Consider the following 17182-nt stretch of genomic DNA (forward strand, 5'->3'; position numbering starts at 1 on the left):
GTGTTCCTAGAGATTAGCTTTTTGACATCTAAATAGTTTTAGCCTACAAAAGCAGCTTCTAAGGGAATTCCAATATCCTGTGAGGTAAGCAGACTGAGTAGGTGGATGCAAAACACCCCATGCTTAGTTCATTTAGCTTCATTAAGCTTACAAAGTAGGGTTAACCAAGATCATAGATTACACAACTTTCCAGCCACAAGGTGACATAAGCCCTTAGAAGTCACTAAATGCTGAATCAGCAGTATTACTCAGTGAATACATCCTTCAGTACTCTCACAATATCAGTTGAAGGAGGATAAGGGCTTACACTGAAGACCACAGACAGTAGATGCCCTGTTGCCCTCTTGCTTTCTGTTGCTACTGCTTCAAGTCAAAACTGATGCTGTTTCAGGAAAGAGATTTTGTTCAGGATATCCTGTTGTTCTTAAATGAATATTTTTCTTTGCAAGACCCTGTGCAGGTGACATAAGGTAGAGAAACCAAGACCGGATCTAACCCAAGGGTTCAAAAGTAGAATCCCTCATACAAAAGCTGCAGCACAGAAGACTGTTTTGAGTTACCTTTGCAGCCTCTGAGCAGGAAATCAGACTCATCTTAACACTTGGTCCAGAACATATAGCCAAGAGTGAGTTATGTATTTGAGAATGTCTCAACTTGTAATAATACCATATGAAAAAGATCCGCTTTTATACTAGCACTGAACCAAATGCATGATCAGCAAAACCCACTAGAAATGTAGCACTTGAAAGTCCACTGTGTTATACACCAAAAATACAGCATGCTGTGATTTAGGTTGTTTTGAGTTCAATGATGCAATAGACACATTTTTACCAGGACTAAAATCAGAAGTTGCTCTTGTAACTGCTCAACAAACAATTTGAATCAACATATGAAGCCAGCTGCACCCTTCACATGTGCCTGATCAGCATGTTCTATGACAGTCACAGCAAGGTAACAGACAGTAGCTTCTGCATGTTTTAACAGGAGTTAACTAAGAGGAGATAAAAAACGACTAAACCAAACCAAACCAAACCAAAAAATAAATGAAAGTCAACAGTGAAGTGAGAAAAAGAAAAGTAAGTAAAAGCCATGTATCTTGGGCCAGGAGGAAAAAGGATAATGCACAGTCCCTTCTAGTTTCCCGGGAGACACTACAGAGAAAACCCCTTTTCCCTCTTAATTAGGCAGCTTGTGTGTTGGGGGGACAGGAGTAACTATGTACACACACACATACACACAGAGAATGATGGGGCTGCATTTTTTCACCTTTTTCAAAGTCCAGTAATTTTTCTCATTAAATAACTGATCACCAAGTATTTTCCTTAGAGCTTTCCAGTTAATTTACATAAATTGTTTTCCTCTTCAGAAGGAAAACCACGACAAAAAGTTTTTTTCTTGATCAGCTCTCCATGGTATCATTTATTACTTTGTATATTATTAAAAGCACACATCAATCACTTGGAAGGGTTCTGAACCAGAATTTTAATCCAGCTGGACTTCAGATAAGTAATGAGTTGAATAATCAAATCCAAATCTCCTGCTAGACTTTTAAGGTTCTGAGAAATTCAGAATTGAAACAAGGCCCAAAAAACAGCTGCCCTCATGGGTTTTATGTAATTTGGTTAAAAAATCATAGCACTAAGATGTGTTAGCAGTGTTGAACCTGAACCCCAACGCTGAGCATAAAAGAACCAGGATTTGAGATGACCTTTTTCTGTTCAGTGTAAGGATGGCTCAGCCAGGCTGTGCAGTGAAATACAACCTGTAGCCACCTGCAACTCAGTGATGCAAGGGCTGGAGCACTCTCTTCTGAGGACAGGCTGAGGGAGCTGGGGTTGTTCAACCTGAAAAAGGCTCTGAGGGGGGACCTCATAGTGGCCTTCCAGAACCTGAAGGGCGCCTACCTGGGGAGGTGCTTTTTACAGGGGCTTGCAGTGAGAGGATGAGGGGTAATGGTTTTAAGCTGAAAGAAGAGAGATTTAGGTTAGAGAACAGGCAAAAATTCTTCAGTGAAAGGGTGGTGAGACACTGGAACAGGTTGCCCAGAGATGCTGTGGGGGCTCCATCCCTGGAGGTGTTCAAGGGCAGGCTGGATGGGACTCTGAGCAGCCTGTTCTAGTGGGAGGGAGCTGGAACTTAATGATCTTCAAGGTCCCTTCCAACTCAAAAAATTATATGATTCTGTGAACTAAGCAAGGAAAATGTTCAGTCTTTTGGCCTTTCTATTTATTTCTGTTCCTGCCAGTGATGTGTACATTAAGCCAAGTCAGCTAGACTCAAATTTTCAGATGTAATCTGCAATTTGGTCCACATTTTTGGAAGTGTTGACTGGTTGCACTAAAAACAATATGATCTGTAAGTTCTCAGCACCTCTGAGAAGAATTCTTAGTTTCTTAACTTTACTGTCAAAACCAAACTAGAAGCCAGGGGGGATTTCTCTTCAACAGATAGAAGTATCTGTGACTTTCAGAAAGGCCCAGAGGGATAGTCCAGAACTCAGTGCATCAGCATGAGGTTTTGAAGACCTGTGCTCAATTGACCAACTGGCTGTAGTCAAGTAACCTAACCACAGCTCCCAGCTGACACAAACATAGCACAACAAGATGCAACAAGATGAGAATAAAGACATTAAAGGCTGGGAGGTTCTCCTGTTCATTTTGTGGGATTAAATGACACAAAACTTCTGTATGGCTGCCAAGGAAACTAAAAGTCACACTGAAAATCACCAAGTTATTCTGAGGAAATATGAAATGTCTTAACAGCACTTTATATTCCAGGAAATTACTTAAGGGAGTCTTTTGTCATTTTAACTATATTAAAATATAAACACTTCTATTTATAAGGAAAGTGTGCTCGCCGCATGCTGTAAGAACATACAGATAAAGAAATATGTTTTCTACCAGAGTAAGATTGAAACTGCTCTCAACTGTGCATTGAACAACAATAAACACTTCTTTTCCCCAGGCAGTAAGAATCAAACAACACAGAAACACCCCTATCATCTTCTCCTTGCCTTCACACTGTATTTTAGGCATAGATACAGTAGCTTATATACATATTTATGCAGATCCCTGACTGGGGGTGCTGTGGTGTTAGCACTTGACCCAGGGGTGTTCAAGAATAAACTACTGTTCAGCAGTAAAAAGCTGTCTTCAAGAATAAACTACTGTTCAGCAGTAAAAAGCTGTCTTTAGGGTTAGCTCCTCAAGCTGGCCATGAGACACACCTCGAGGACATTCTATACTTGCTGTGGCTGGAGAAGTGGCCATGGGGAAGGCAGAGAGGCTGCCTTAGAAGAAAAGGGGTACACAGCCTTATTTTTAAGAGATGGTATGGGCTTTACTTTCCTCTCAGTTAGCAGTAATGAAGGCAGGCTGGGCTGGGCCCTACCTCAGGGCCAGAGCTGAGCTCCCAGCCAACAGGGAAGGTGGGCAGCCATGCTCTGGGCTCCCAGCCACTGCCAGGCTCTCCCCGAGGCGTTTCCGGTAGTGGTAGGCTAGCACGACAGCTCCACTTCTGACACCCCAGTGGCCATCACCCATCAGGGCACCCCGTGCTGTGTGTGAGGAGAAGATCCCCCCCCCCGCCTCTTACCTCGGGGTCTTTCTCTATCTCCAGCCCTGCTTCCACCAGGTTCCGTTCGTACTCCTCTCTCTGCAGCTGCTTCTCCTCTTCCAAGGCATCCAGCGGGCCGAGCTCGATCACCTCTGGCCTGGGCTGCTCCTGTGGGACACGCTGGCCACCCTCTTGCTGCTGCAGCTCAGCACAGCCCCTGCCAGCCCCTCCGTTTGAAACCAAGGAGGCAGAACCACGTGTCGGCCCAGGTGAGCCCACCCCGGGCAGGTGCCGCGCGAGGCGTTTCCGGTAGTGGTAGGCTAGCACGTAGTCAACCTTCCTCTTGCTGTCCTTGAAATGCATGCCACTCGTGGCTGCCTTGTCCACAGCCTCTCCACGCATCCCTTCCACGTAGTTGTTTACAACCTGGGAGAGAAACACAGGAGTCTCACAGACAAGGAAGCCAAAACTCCCAAGAAGGCAGGCCCGGGATGTGTCTCCACATGAGCACGTACAGCTGCACAGAGTCAAAATTGGAGACCAACCTGTGGGCAGGCATGACATTCAAAGATGCTGTCAAACAGATTGAAGTCAAGCTCGGACCATAAACAAAGGAGAGGGGCTAAAGATGGTGGCATTATCTCCCTGCATGGGATATACACCTGATGGACAGGTACAGAGGCACACACCAGTGCTGTCTCTCTGTCCTGCATGGACACAGACCATACAGGAGAAGACATTCACATATGAAATGGGACGGAGAAGTGAGAACAAGGATCCCGTTAGAAATAGGAGATGAGAAAGGATGTGCTTTGGAGCAAAGCTGGAGAGGGGAGGGAAGCAAAAAAATGTGTGTGAAAAGGAGGGGAAGGAATTGATCTGACCTAGTACAGGAGAAATCTCCTCAATGGACTAGAAGGGTGGGGCTGGACAGAAATGCTTTGGAAACTACCAGGTATTAGAGAGGACATTCTCATAGATGGCTAACAAAGCTAGCTGACCTGTATTTTCATATATCATGAAAACACCCTGTGAGTGACCAGTAAGGCTGCAAAAGGAAATCAGTGACCAAAATAATTCAAATTACCTCTGCTCCACTCGGTCGCTCACTCAGACTGTCCTTGCCTCCCTACTCTCTGTTCTTCAAAGCCTTCTCAAGTGAAGCTGCTCTAGGACTAACACCCACCATCACACTCCAGCTCGTACGGCAATTCTGCAGCAACTTCATTGAACTATAACACCGAGTGTAACACATTCACTTTAATTTCTTGTTCCCTATGATAGCCCATATGTTTTCCAAAACTGCTACCAACCACCATTTTCAGCTCAATGCTCCAAACCCTTCACAGAGCTCTCTACAGTGTCATTCGGTAGAGTGACAACAGCCTCTCCAGTGACTGGGGAATGAGATACAAGCAAATGGGGTTAACTTGATCCAAAGCAATCAACTATAACCAGATTCCAGAAATGTATGTTTCCCATAGGAACCATACAAACAAAATCTTGACACATACCAGTTACAGATTTCTTTCTCTCCCTGTCTCCCCTTCCATTACAGGCACTGGTAGTCCCAAATGCAAAGTTAACCAAGCATGCTCTGTGGCAATTTTCTCATTTGTTAACACAGCACACATTTTTCAAAGGTATTATATAAATGTATGTGCATATTATTATATGCCCCAACATCTCCCACATTCTTGTTTTTCATTGCTCTGCATCACTTAGTTTCCCACAAAGTAGATTTCAGTCACCATATCACTAAATAACTCAAGGTTATATATGCATAATACATCCTTCATTCTTTCAGGAAATTATCACCAAATAATCTGTTCTGCACATTACACTTATCACACACTTTATGTGTGAAGTGTATATATAGTTCCTTTAGGCATAACTAAACTTACACTCAGCACTACGTTCTGCAGAGTATAAAACTGCCTGGGAGACAGCATTTTATTGCAATTCCCCATTTCCTAGTTAGACACATATTCATGGTAGTACTCACAGGCAGTCCATGCAAACTTCCTTGATCCATTTCTGTCAAAGTGAGGAAAAACCCGTTGCAGATTTCTAGTCTCCCTTCCAGATAGTTTCACACTATTCAATGCTGAAGAGCTGATGTCATCACCACCAGGTCACTAGCACAACACAATGCATGAGCTGGCTCTAGAGAAGATGAGCTCTAAGAATTCTCTCCTCCCTTACTGGCAAGCACAGCCAGAAATGAGAAGCACAAACAAAACAAGGAAGAGTGAACTAGGAGAATGTGAAGTCACTAAGAGGCTTTCCTGTTTACTACCTGTGCGTAGCCAGCTGCTACATCCCAGCCACCTGAGAGAGCACCATAGCAACACTTGATGTTGCTGGAGTTAGAATTAAAGCATGAGGAGATACAACAGTGCCTCCCTCTCCCTCCCTTTCTCTTGACTCTTCTAACTCTTGGCAGCAAAGAGCCATCCCCATTACTCTGGGTGTCTATTGCACAGAAAGCAAATCAGAATTCCCACAGATTTCAGTAAGGACATTTTCTGGCACTGAATTTGCACTGTTTTCCTCACCATGTGACATTCTGGCACAAGACCTTAATAGGGAGGAACACAAATAAGTTGCAATTGCCAAAATGTCACTAAGGCAACTATCAAGATCTTTCCTTCCCTCTCACAGACATTGTAAAAGTCAGAATCAGTGATTTAAATTAGCATCTTCAGTCCCACATTCATTGCTTCTCACCACTTCCAAGACAAGTAGCCACCACACCAAGCAATAAGGCAGTGGGAAGGTAGGATTCACATTTAATGACAATTTCATCCTAATCCTCTAATAGCAAATATATCACTGCAAATATATCCCAGGAAGTGCCTCCTCTAACAACTCTGCAGACCACAGCCACATTACTCTTCCACCTTCCAATCCACCACATGCTAACACCTGGGCTCATGCTAGCCCAGGGTTTGTATGGAGATAGCCAACTTTGTCATCAACCTGCAGATCTTTCCCTATGCAAGGAGTATAGCAACCTCCCTAGTCCTGCTCTGAAGGATTCTGGCTAAAGTAAATAATTTAAAAAATCTCAATGAGACTACTACAGTAGCAATTTGCTCTTGCTGTACACTAAGAAAAGCTGACTGAGCCATCTAAGGCTGTAGTATAGGTTTACTTTTCCCAGGACAGTGTGGATTTGCCTAAAACAGGAAGAGTGTAACGTGCTCTGCTCACTCTGGTTCAAGCCTCTTCTTCATCTCAAAGGGTACAGGGTAAGTCAATGAACATGAAATCCTACTTACAGAACTGCTGAGGGACTCCACACAGCGCGGTGCTTCAAAAGCTCCACTGATCCTGCTACTGGGCAAAGAAACCCGATTTTGAGGAACTGTGAGGTATTTGCTGTTGTAGGCTGAAAAATAGTCCCTTGCTGATTTTGCTGTCTTCTGTCCATTGAGAGTTGAGTGTGAGGAAGCTGGAGGGAAACCTGGGAATAAGAGATAAGTATTGTTATATAAAGCAGGTTCTGTGCAGGTAGTTTCCTAAAGGAATGGGAAATACTGCAGTTAAAAAGAAACTGTTCCATTTCAGTAAACTGAAAGGGGTGCACACATACACTTGCAGAGAAACATTAGGTGTGAACTGCTGGGGAAGGGGGAACAGGGATACAACTCTGCACTTACCACTGCCATGGCTGGTCAATAGCATTTGTAACTCTTGCACTTTGTCTTGGTTTGGGCCCAACACAACAACAAAGGAACAATCACACCCCCCCAGGACACAGACACACCCAGAGCAGGGCTTGCAGATGTTACCCCACCCCTCCCTTCTTCCCGGGCCCCAATCCCTTGGTTCCCGGTTTCTCTCCCTCCTTCCCCCCAGCGGCACAGGGGGACAGGGGATGGGGTTTGGAGTCACTTCACAGGCTGGGGGTTCCTGCTGCTCCTGCCTCCTCAGCAAGAAGGATTCCTGACAGTCCTGCCCTGCTTCCCCACGGGGTCCCTCCCATGGCACAGAGGCCTCCACCAACCTCTCCTTCCTGAGTCCTTCCCACCAGGTCCGGAGCTGCTCCAGCCTGGGCTTCCCACAGAGTCACGGGGGCTTCGGGAACAGCCACCTCCCCTGGCCCGGGGGCTTCCACAGCTGAGCAATCAGAGCCCACTGGCACCAAATCCTCTGGCCACAACATCCAAGTCCAGGGGCCAAGGTCGCCCCTCCTGGCGCCTTCAGGGAATGTTCCACCACATTCCTCCATGAGCACAGGCACCCTCTGCCTCCCCAGCTCAGCTCTTCCAAACCGCTGCTCTGCTCAGCTCTTCTCTCACTTCTTTCCTATAGTAATGGCAGAGGTTCATCTGTTGTCCCTCTAATGGCTCCTTGGCTGGGGTTGGAGCAGGGGCAGCTTCTCAGCTTCTTACTGGAGCCACCCCTGGGGCCCTTCCCCCGCTACCAAAAAAACCACCAAACCAGAACACACTTCACTCAGGAGGTTAGGAGCTGGAAAGTCTGTGTCTTGCAGCTAGCTAAGCAGCCTCCAGGACATGAGCATGCTTTGTACTGTGGTTCTCTGGGTACAGCATTTCTACCAGATGGTCAAATCAGTGCAAACCGTCACCATCACCCACCTGGGTTAGTTATATACCTGCCCTAGCACAGCGTATGGCAACAATAGGTGGTAAGAATGCTTGGTCACAAGTAGGAAATGCAGAAGGTTAATCCCATATGATGATAAAAAGTAATGGGTACAGAAACTCTTTTAACATATTAATGCTTCATACTCTATCCCCCTCTAGTGGTGCCATAACTAAAATAGGGTTGACTGACCTTTGCCCATAGTTTCTTTGAGAAAAGACTGTTGGAGTGAAAAACTATGGCTGAGTCCTTCAAGCAACGGTGTTCTCTACCAGAGGGAAGAAATAGGTGCAGCAGATCCATCTGCCCACAGAGGTAGCCCTGCTACCACTGAAGAGACAAAGCACCACACCTCTTGGGTCAAGACTTGTGTCATTCTCAGGAGGAAGAAATAACTGAAACACTTAGCAGCTTCTGTATACCCAGGGAGACAATACATCCACAGTATGTCTTCCTACCTTCTTGCTAGGCAAGCCTGGTAACACTGAAGTTTTCTCTCTCCACTTTTACTCTTTGAAACAAGAAGCTTCAACAGCATATTATAGTAACTTCCCAGGTCAGAAGGAACTACCCTGTGAGCATCGTCTACCTGATGTGGTGGTGTTAGGTCACAGGTTGGGCTTGATGATCTTAAAGGTCTTTTCCAGCCTTGGTGATTCTGTGATTTGCTGCACTGTGTTCTAAGAAAGGGATTTCACCCGTCTCTGCCACTAGCAAGTGCTGAGAAATATGAGGAGTTTCCTCCACACCTTCCTCATGATGATAGAGACAGGAGGAGAGGGAAGGCAGAAACAACTGTCTTTTGCCCAGTGTTTCTCCTGCCTTCCTGGAACAGCCAACTGGTGGCAGAAATACCTTAAATTGCATCTGAGAAGACACAGAGCACTGAGGCAGGTGGCTTTATGCAGGAAACCTGTAGAGTTGTACAGTTGATGATATTTTTAAATAATTCAAGGAAAATCTAAGAGGATCTGATCTTATAGATGGTGATAGCAAAACTTGGTCTTCTTTATTTGTCTTTTTTTTATGGGAGGGGGAGGTGGAGAGGGGGAGTGAGAAAATTGCTAAGATCTTGAATCATATTTCCCCCTTGTTTAATTGCATTTCCTTCCTTCCTTCCTTCCTTCCTTCCTTCCTTCCTTCCTTCCTTCCTTCCTTCCTTCCTTCCTTCCGTCCTTCCTTCCTTCCTGTCTAATGCAGCCATTCTGCCCTACTGCTGATCTGTGCCTTCTACACAGGCTTAATCTACTTACTTACAATTATGTCCTAAGACAGGAGCCAGTAAAATGGTAAAGAAGGAAAGGGTGGCCCTCTGGCCCCTAAATTGTTCTTATGTTTTCTATCAATAATTGATTAGGGTCTTGCCACACTTGAACATAGATCTACTCACCAGTCTTCCTTTTCTGATCTCTCAAGGAGATTTACATTTGGTTTATTTTAATGATGCACATAATGATGCTATAAGGGAAGCATCCAGGAAAATAATAAGTGAAGGTCTCATTCCCAAAGGCTACTCCAGTGCTTCTCCAGTATTTTCTGTCTAAGCCTAGGAAATCTGACAAGACCTCTGCATAGTCAGTTAAAGACCTTTTTTCTTCCCAATCCTTTTAAATGGGCCCAGGAAAAAAATCTAAAGTTCATATATAATACAATTATTAAATTTCCATTATGTTTCCCAGCCTTCAGAAACTGTGGCACAAACCTAAGGTAAAAACTGTTTAGTAATGAGACAGTCAGAATCAGATTTTTGATGGAAATGCAATTTCCATATTTGAATGTAGAAGACTCCTGTTGTCCCAAAAGCTTTTCATCTTCCCAAGTCAAACTGACTGGATCAAAATGTTTTGCTCTGAATGAATTTCACAACTGACAGTGCTTTCCTGTGGTACTGTGGTGCCTCAGGGAGTTCTGCTTCAGATGCTGCCTGACCTCATTCTACCCTTTATGACATTTGGCCTTACATGTTCTCATTCTGTAAATATTCTATAGGAATTAGTATTGATAGAAACAAGCTGTGTGTATATGTATGTGCATATATATAACATTTTTTGTGCATTCATACATGTATAGCTTTGGTACATATCTTAAAGGTCCGTACCAACCCAAACCATTCTACAGGATGCATGTGTGTGTATATATATCCCCAGAGAACGGCACTAGAGTCTTGAACCCAGAAATCAAATGTTCAAGTATTTCACTCATTCTATAAAAATAGCCTGGGGGTCATCCCTGCAATCAAACTTCTTTAAGTTAGGCTTTCTTTGCCTCAGTCTTGAGTAGTAAGACCAGTTGTTACCTAGGTACTCCTAGGATGTAGAGCAGAACAAAGCCCATAACCCAAGGGGAAATGGCCAGTGACCTGCTACCCCACTTAGACACACACGAGTCTATGGAGCTGGGTGGGATACACCCACAGGTACCAAGGCAGCTGGTAGAAGTGCTTGCTAAGGCACTTTTCATCATTTGTCAGCAGTCCTGGCTAACCAGGGAGGTCCCAATTGACTGGAGGTTAGTAAATGTAACCCCCATCTACAAGAAGGGCTGGCAGGAGGATCCAGGGAAGTACAGGCCTGTCAGTTTGACCTCAGTGCTAAGGATGGATTATTAAAATAATAATAATCCTGAGTGTCATCATGCAACACATGCCCAACAACGAAGTGATCAGGCCTGCATGAGATTAGGAAAGGCAGGTCCTGCTTGACTAACGTAACTCCTTCTGTGACAAGACGACCTGCTTAGTGGATGGGGGAAAGCCTGTGGATGTTGTCTGTCTAGATTTTGGTAAAGCCTTTGGCACAGTTTCCCACAAAATTCTCTTGGAGAAACTGGCTTGTTTTGTCTTGGATGGGTGTATGCTTTGCTGGGTAAAAAACTGGCTGGATGGCTGGGTCCAAAGAGTTGTGCTCAATGGAGCTAAATCCAGTTGGCAGATGGTCACAAGTGGTGTTCCCCAGGGCTCAGCACTTGGGACAGTTCTATTTAATATCTTTATCAATGATCTGGATGAGGGGATTGAGTGCTTCCTCAGGAAATTTGCAGATGACACCAAGCAGAGCAGGAGTGTTAATCTGCCTGAGGGTAGGAAGGCTCTGCAGGGGGATCTGGAGAGGCTGGGTCAATGGGCCAAGGCCACTTGTATGAGATGAAGCTAGGCCAAATGCTGAACCCTGCATTTTGGTCATAACAACCCCAGGCAATGCTACCAGCCTGAGAAACAGTGGCTGGAATGCTGCCCAGAGGAAAAGGACCTTGGGGGTATTGGCTGAGTATTGAACCAGCAGTATGTCCAGGTGGCCAAGAAGGCCAAGAGCATTCAATGCAGCAGAACTAAGGAAGTGGTTGTCCACCTCTGCTTGGCACTGGTGAGGCCACACATCAAGTGCTGTGTTCAGTTCTGGGCCCCTCACTGCAAGAAGGGCATTGAGGTGCTGGAGCATGAGCAAAGAAGGGCAACCAAGCTGGTGGAGGGTCTAGAGTATGTGTCTTTCAAGGAGCATCTGAGGGACCTGGAGTTGTGAGGAGAAAAGGAGGCTGAGGGGGGACCGTATTACTCGCTACGATTACTTAAAAGGAGGTTAGAGAGAGGTGGGTCTCTCCTCCCAAGTAACAAGTGATAGGACACGAGGAAATGGCCACAAGTTGCACCAGAGGAGATTTCAATTGGATATTAGGAAAAAATTCTTAACCAGAACTGTGTCAGGCAGTAGAACAGGCTGCCCAGGGGAGCCTGAGATGGTTGAGTCATCATCCCTGGAGGTATAGGCATGTAGATGTGGTGCTTAAGGACATGGTTTATTGGTGAACTTGGCAGTGCCAGGTTAATGGTTGGACTTCATGATCTTGAGAGTATTTTCCAACTAAAACATTTCTGTGATTCTAAGTTTTAATTGGCTTCCAAGGACAAGGTACCTCCAGGAAAGAGATCAGTGACCATCTCTAATTCCAGCACCAATTCACAGCCAGTAATCATCTACTTGCTTGCACAGTCTCTCTGCACCCATTTGCTTTGGATTTTTGCAAGGGTTTGCAACGTGCACAAATGGATCTCACCATTTGAGTTCCAAGTCCCCATCTAAAGTGTAGTGATGAAGAAGCTGCACACACTGCCCCAAATGGAAGGACTGAGAGGGTGTATTAAAGGACCATACTGTTCTTCATGTACACATCAAGCTAGCCTACCTAATTAGGAGCTCTGCATTAAATCCTGAGTCCCAGCCAGTTATCTGAACCGAGTGGTCCAGATGGTCAGATTATCAGTGCACAACCACTTGCAGAATACATTGTAAATGTTTTGGCCACTCAGGGCACAGCCACTGGCCCGCTCTCATCTTCCTCTCTTTCTACTTAAGTATCAGAAATGAGCTGCATTTCTGAAAGACACCACAGTCAGAAGTACACTTGTACTCCCTCAGACTCCTCTGCAAGGCTGTTCAAAACACCTGCAATTTAGGAGCATTGTTTGACAAACTCGTTATTCCTACTACCCTCCAAGTAGGTATGAAAAATAACTGCTTGAATTTACTGCTTTAAGGAACTTGACTTAAACATATCTTCTTTGAAGGAGGTATCTATAAACAAAAAGGTGTATCATGGTTATACATGTGTTCTTTAGGTCCTCACTAACCTTATGATGTCTCAGTTCTCAACATGCACATCTAGATTTGCTGATTTCAGTACAGGCAGTCATGCCTGTTTAAGTATGTGAGTATTTTCATAGCACTGCAGTTTTCTTTTTTAAGCTGCTATGTCTTCAAAATACCACTTATTATTTAATATTCCAATTAAAGTTTCAGACACGAGGGAATGCATGCTTTTTAAATAAGCCTTGGTCAAACTCAAAGGAAACAGGCCACCAGAGGAAACGTCTAGGGATGAATTTTTACTTAGGAAATCCATTCTTTATTCAGTATTATTTGAAGGAAATAGCCAGTAGATTCCATTAAAGGCAATTCAGATTAGTGCAGTGTTCTCAAACCCCTTATATGAACAAAAGGATAGAGTTTGACCATTGCATTTCAGATATCTGCTATTTCTTTCCTCAGAATTGCTTAAGAACCATTTAGATGTTTAGTTCCCTACTACTTAACTGCTTCTACTAAAATCAGTCCCATAACTATACTCAGCAATAGACAGTTCTCACTGTAAAGATTATTTCTTCTCTGATTATATTCTGAAGGCTGAGAAGGAAAGGGGAAACAGTGTTATGTACAGACAAATGTAAAGGGACAGAAGTGAGATACTGACTCCTACTTAAGAGTCTTTGCTGAGTGTCCTGGAGATTTAGGATGTGGTTTTTCAAACCGAGTTTTGAAACAGAGTCCAGACAGGTAGATGCATCCAGGCTGTCAAACACCTTAGCCAGGTCTTCTCATGGGTGGTTTTGCCCTTCCCATTTGCAGCCTGAGAGGTACTGTATGAGCACTCAAAACACAGGCTGCAAATTAGGATCTTGTGTCTCTTAGTGGAAATTCAGTTGATGGGGGAACAGGTAATAAGTGGCAAACTAGAAAAATTCTATTTTCTGCTTCTAGCTCCACTGCTTCCTCCCCAATTTCATTCCCCATGAGGTCTTTTATCCTGGGACATATGGCTGGAACAATGTAATGAAGATGGAAAGTAGTCAGGGAATTTTGTGAGGCTGTGCTACCCACCTTATGCCTTAGCAGAACTGTTCTACCTCTGATCTTGATTTAACTTTTGCTTCTTCTCCCAGGCCCCACCTATACTTCAATTTCCCAGAAACTTCCTCTAAGTGACTACTCTCCATGGTGGGCTTCATACCCTCTAATCTGAAATTTGCTTTAATTTGTACCACATTGCATTAGAGAGCATTATTGATAATCCAAAAAGCCTTCTCTGTCTTTAATTCCTACGAATCCTACAAGGTACTGATGGTAGTCTTGAAGACCCAGTGGTGGAAATCACACTCTGCTGTAGCTGTGTTGAGTTTGGTGCAGCTGTGCACAATGAGTAATTCTAGTACAAGATGAGATTCTTCCCACAGCACCTTGCACTTTGAGAGATATAATGATACAGGAAGCTGTTAATATTCAGTAAACTGAGCGACTTGCCCATAATCCTCCAGCCTGTTGTGTGAATGCATATTCAGTGATTCTTTAAAGCAAGAATTACTGACACACAGGATAATGACAATAATCTGCTCCACGGGGGAAGGCGAGTCTGGAGCAGAACACGATAGGGCAAAGGTGTGGATGAGCTCACTGGCAGGGAGCCTAGATGCAAAGCAGCAAGTGAATTGATCAGGGCCAGATACCGCCCAGTGACTGCCCAGCAAGGCAGCAGTGCTGAAGTAGGTTTGAGGTCAAGCTAGGAAGCAAAGCCTCTGGGTCTGAGCCAGGGCCAAACTGGCAAAGGTCCAAGACCAGATGCAGACGTATCTCAGCTGCCATGTAGCACAGATGAGGTGATGGTAAAGCCTCAGCTTAAAAGCAGTTATCCGAGGAAAGGAAGGCAGGCCCTCAATCCCAGCTTTCCTTGTTACAGCTCTGTTGGTGAAGGAGCTGGCCTTGGACTCAGACAGCTAAACCCCTTTGTGTAGCCAGCATGAGCAAAAGCATTGCAGCACCTCAGCCAGGGCAATGTGGAGCACAGCTTCTAGCAGGCTTTGACTGGCTTGAATAGCTGTGGTCACAAACACAATTTAAAAACCTGTGGTTGTTCTCCTTTGGTAACCCTTGTGCACAGGGGCTCTCCCTAACAGCATTAGGGGCAGGAGCACCTGAGTTAATGGAGATGCCCACTCACCTCTGGCACACACCATGAGCCAGAGAGTCTCTCAAAGGGTGGAAAACTATGAACCTGAATGGTCAAGAATGAAGGAAACAGAGTAAAGTTGTGGAGATAGAGGTGGAAACCACACAGTATAAAGCACAAAACTGAGTGGCCTTAAGAATCTTTACATTACCTGAAGACTTAATGGAACTATATCTACATAATACAACTGTGTGTATAACTTGAAAGACTCCCCTCCTGGCTTTTTGGTATTTGGTTGTGGGGTTTTTTTCATTCTACACTACATGTAAAGATTATAGAAGGTACCTGATTTTCTGCCATAATATGTGTTATCAGGACTAACTCCAACAGTGAAGGATGTGAGATAGAAAAAAGACACTGGAATAACTCTACAAGAATAAAAAAAACCAAACAAACCAAACCACAACAACAGAAAAGTAGTAGGCATTCAAGCTAGTGGCTCTTTGCACACTGTAGTCTGCTATACAAATAATTTTGGGAAATGGACTGGGGAAGAGACCACAGAAATAGCAGGTGGGGTGACCTGCATGATAGCTCAGAGTTCACAGCAGAGCTACGGCCCCAGAAACAATGTGAGACAATCACAGAACTTTTGCCTGTATCAGTAAAGTAACAGTGACACAACATCAGCACTGAACCTTATTCTAAGCTTGTACACTCCAACACAAAGATTTTATGCACTGAGCAGATTTGTTCCTTGTGTATGGGAACTGGAAGCTCACTGTTGTACCTTGTCCTCTGAAACAGGATGTTACCTGCTCCCTCAAGTTGCATTGCAATAAGGCAAATGGAAACAGCAGGAGTCCAGCAAAAGGCATTTCTTTGCCTAATGGTTACCTTTTCCACCCAGATCACAACCCTGACCCACAGCTGCACTCCTGAGGCTGCAGAAGAAATGAACTCAGAACTGTCTGTATGAAACCTGGTCCACAGATTTCTATGTTTTGTGGGTTTGTGCTTTTTTTTTTCAAGCATCCTGAAAGCAAACAATTACGTCTTTCAAAGTATTCCTTTCGCTGTTCCCCACCACATTTCACACCTGTTCAACTTCAGAGGCAGCAATGAGCAAGGAAGCACAGAGTGAACTTACCGGGTGTGCCCGTTTCCATCTTGCCCGGAGGTTTGGCTGGAAGCTGCGTCAGTGCTAATAGGATGTGGCTACACTGATCCTGTGCACAAGCAGCTTCTGCACTGGCTTAAGCAGTGAGCAGCACCAGCAGCTGTTCCCATCCTGGCTTGATCCTGCTTTAAGCAAACCACAAACTGCAGCTAATTAGCGAGACCTTCTGTTCTGGTGCTCACTGGCACGGAGGAAAGAGAGGGAAGAAGACAAAACTTCTATCACCTGAGAGGTTTTGGCAGTTGCCTGCTGGAGCTTCAGCATCTTGACTTCCTGCTCCATAATGCTTCAACAAGCAATGTTAACAACAGGCATATTTTATTCTCCCAGAAGGCAATGGAGAGGGAGTGGAGAAGAGGAAACAGAAAAAGCTAATGCAAAACCAGGGCCCTACAACAGAGCCAGCTCTGTCCAAAAAACCCCATTACTCAAAGATTAGACTCTCTTAGAGGTGGTGTCTGTGGAAAGGAGTCACTTTATATCTGCAAAACTTTACAGTGCTTCCAGGTAGGAGCTAAGTGCCTTTTTATAAGGCTCTATCTCAACTACTCAAATTACCATGCTGCCTGGATGCAGCACTGTCATTCCTGCATGAAATATTCAGGGGATTATCTTGTAATCAACTGTCTAATCAGAACAGGTGATGGATCCTGCTTCAACCTTACAGTTTAAGTAATATATTGGGAAGAAAAGTTGTTGATGGCTAATACCATCTGCAAAAGGACTTCTCTTTCCTAGTGATAATTGGAGGGAGGTGCAATTCTTTGGAGTTCAAATCTTTTCCCTCTTTTTTACCCTATTTGCCACACTACAACAGTTTCTAGAATGTGAGATAGGGAAGTGGATTTATTCAGAGACTGAATAAACTACAGTATTTATACTAGCTTGTGAGTTAGGGTTGCACACTGTGTCATAACCAGCAAGACCAGCAGGTGTCTGTATCAAAGACACTGACTTTAGACAGGGAGCAGTGTGGCTGTGATGTCCCAGAATCTGGGCTGGGAGCTGTAAAGTTCTCCCAGCAAGACTAAGAAATATACACTCTGCTTTCAGCTCTGGACAAATTGTCACTAGGTAGTTGCCCTTTTAATGAAACAACCTCAGCAGTAATTTTATGTG

The 17182-nt window shown here is 44.5% G+C and overlaps 1 protein-coding gene across 1 annotated transcript in view; it reads right to left on the bottom strand.

Annotated features, from left to right (window-relative positions):
* The window catches only part of ANO2 (anoctamin 2, calcium activated chloride channel), a 156483-nt gene extending 152565 nt beyond the window's left edge, over nucleotides 1–3918 (bottom strand). Inside the window, exon 1 of the mRNA XM_010004927.1 lies at nucleotides 3595–3918. Coding sequence (XP_010003229.1) covers nucleotides 3595–3918 — 324 coding nt within the window. The remainder of the gene's footprint in view (nucleotides 1–3594) is intronic.
* Nucleotides 3919–17182: the final 13264 nt, after the last annotated feature.

Source organism: Chaetura pelagica, unplaced genomic scaffold (assembly GCF_000747805.2).
Source record: "Chaetura pelagica isolate M959 unplaced genomic scaffold, ChaPel_1.0 scaffold429, whole genome shotgun sequence".
NCBI lineage: Eukaryota > Metazoa > Chordata > Aves > Apodiformes > Apodidae > Chaetura > Chaetura pelagica.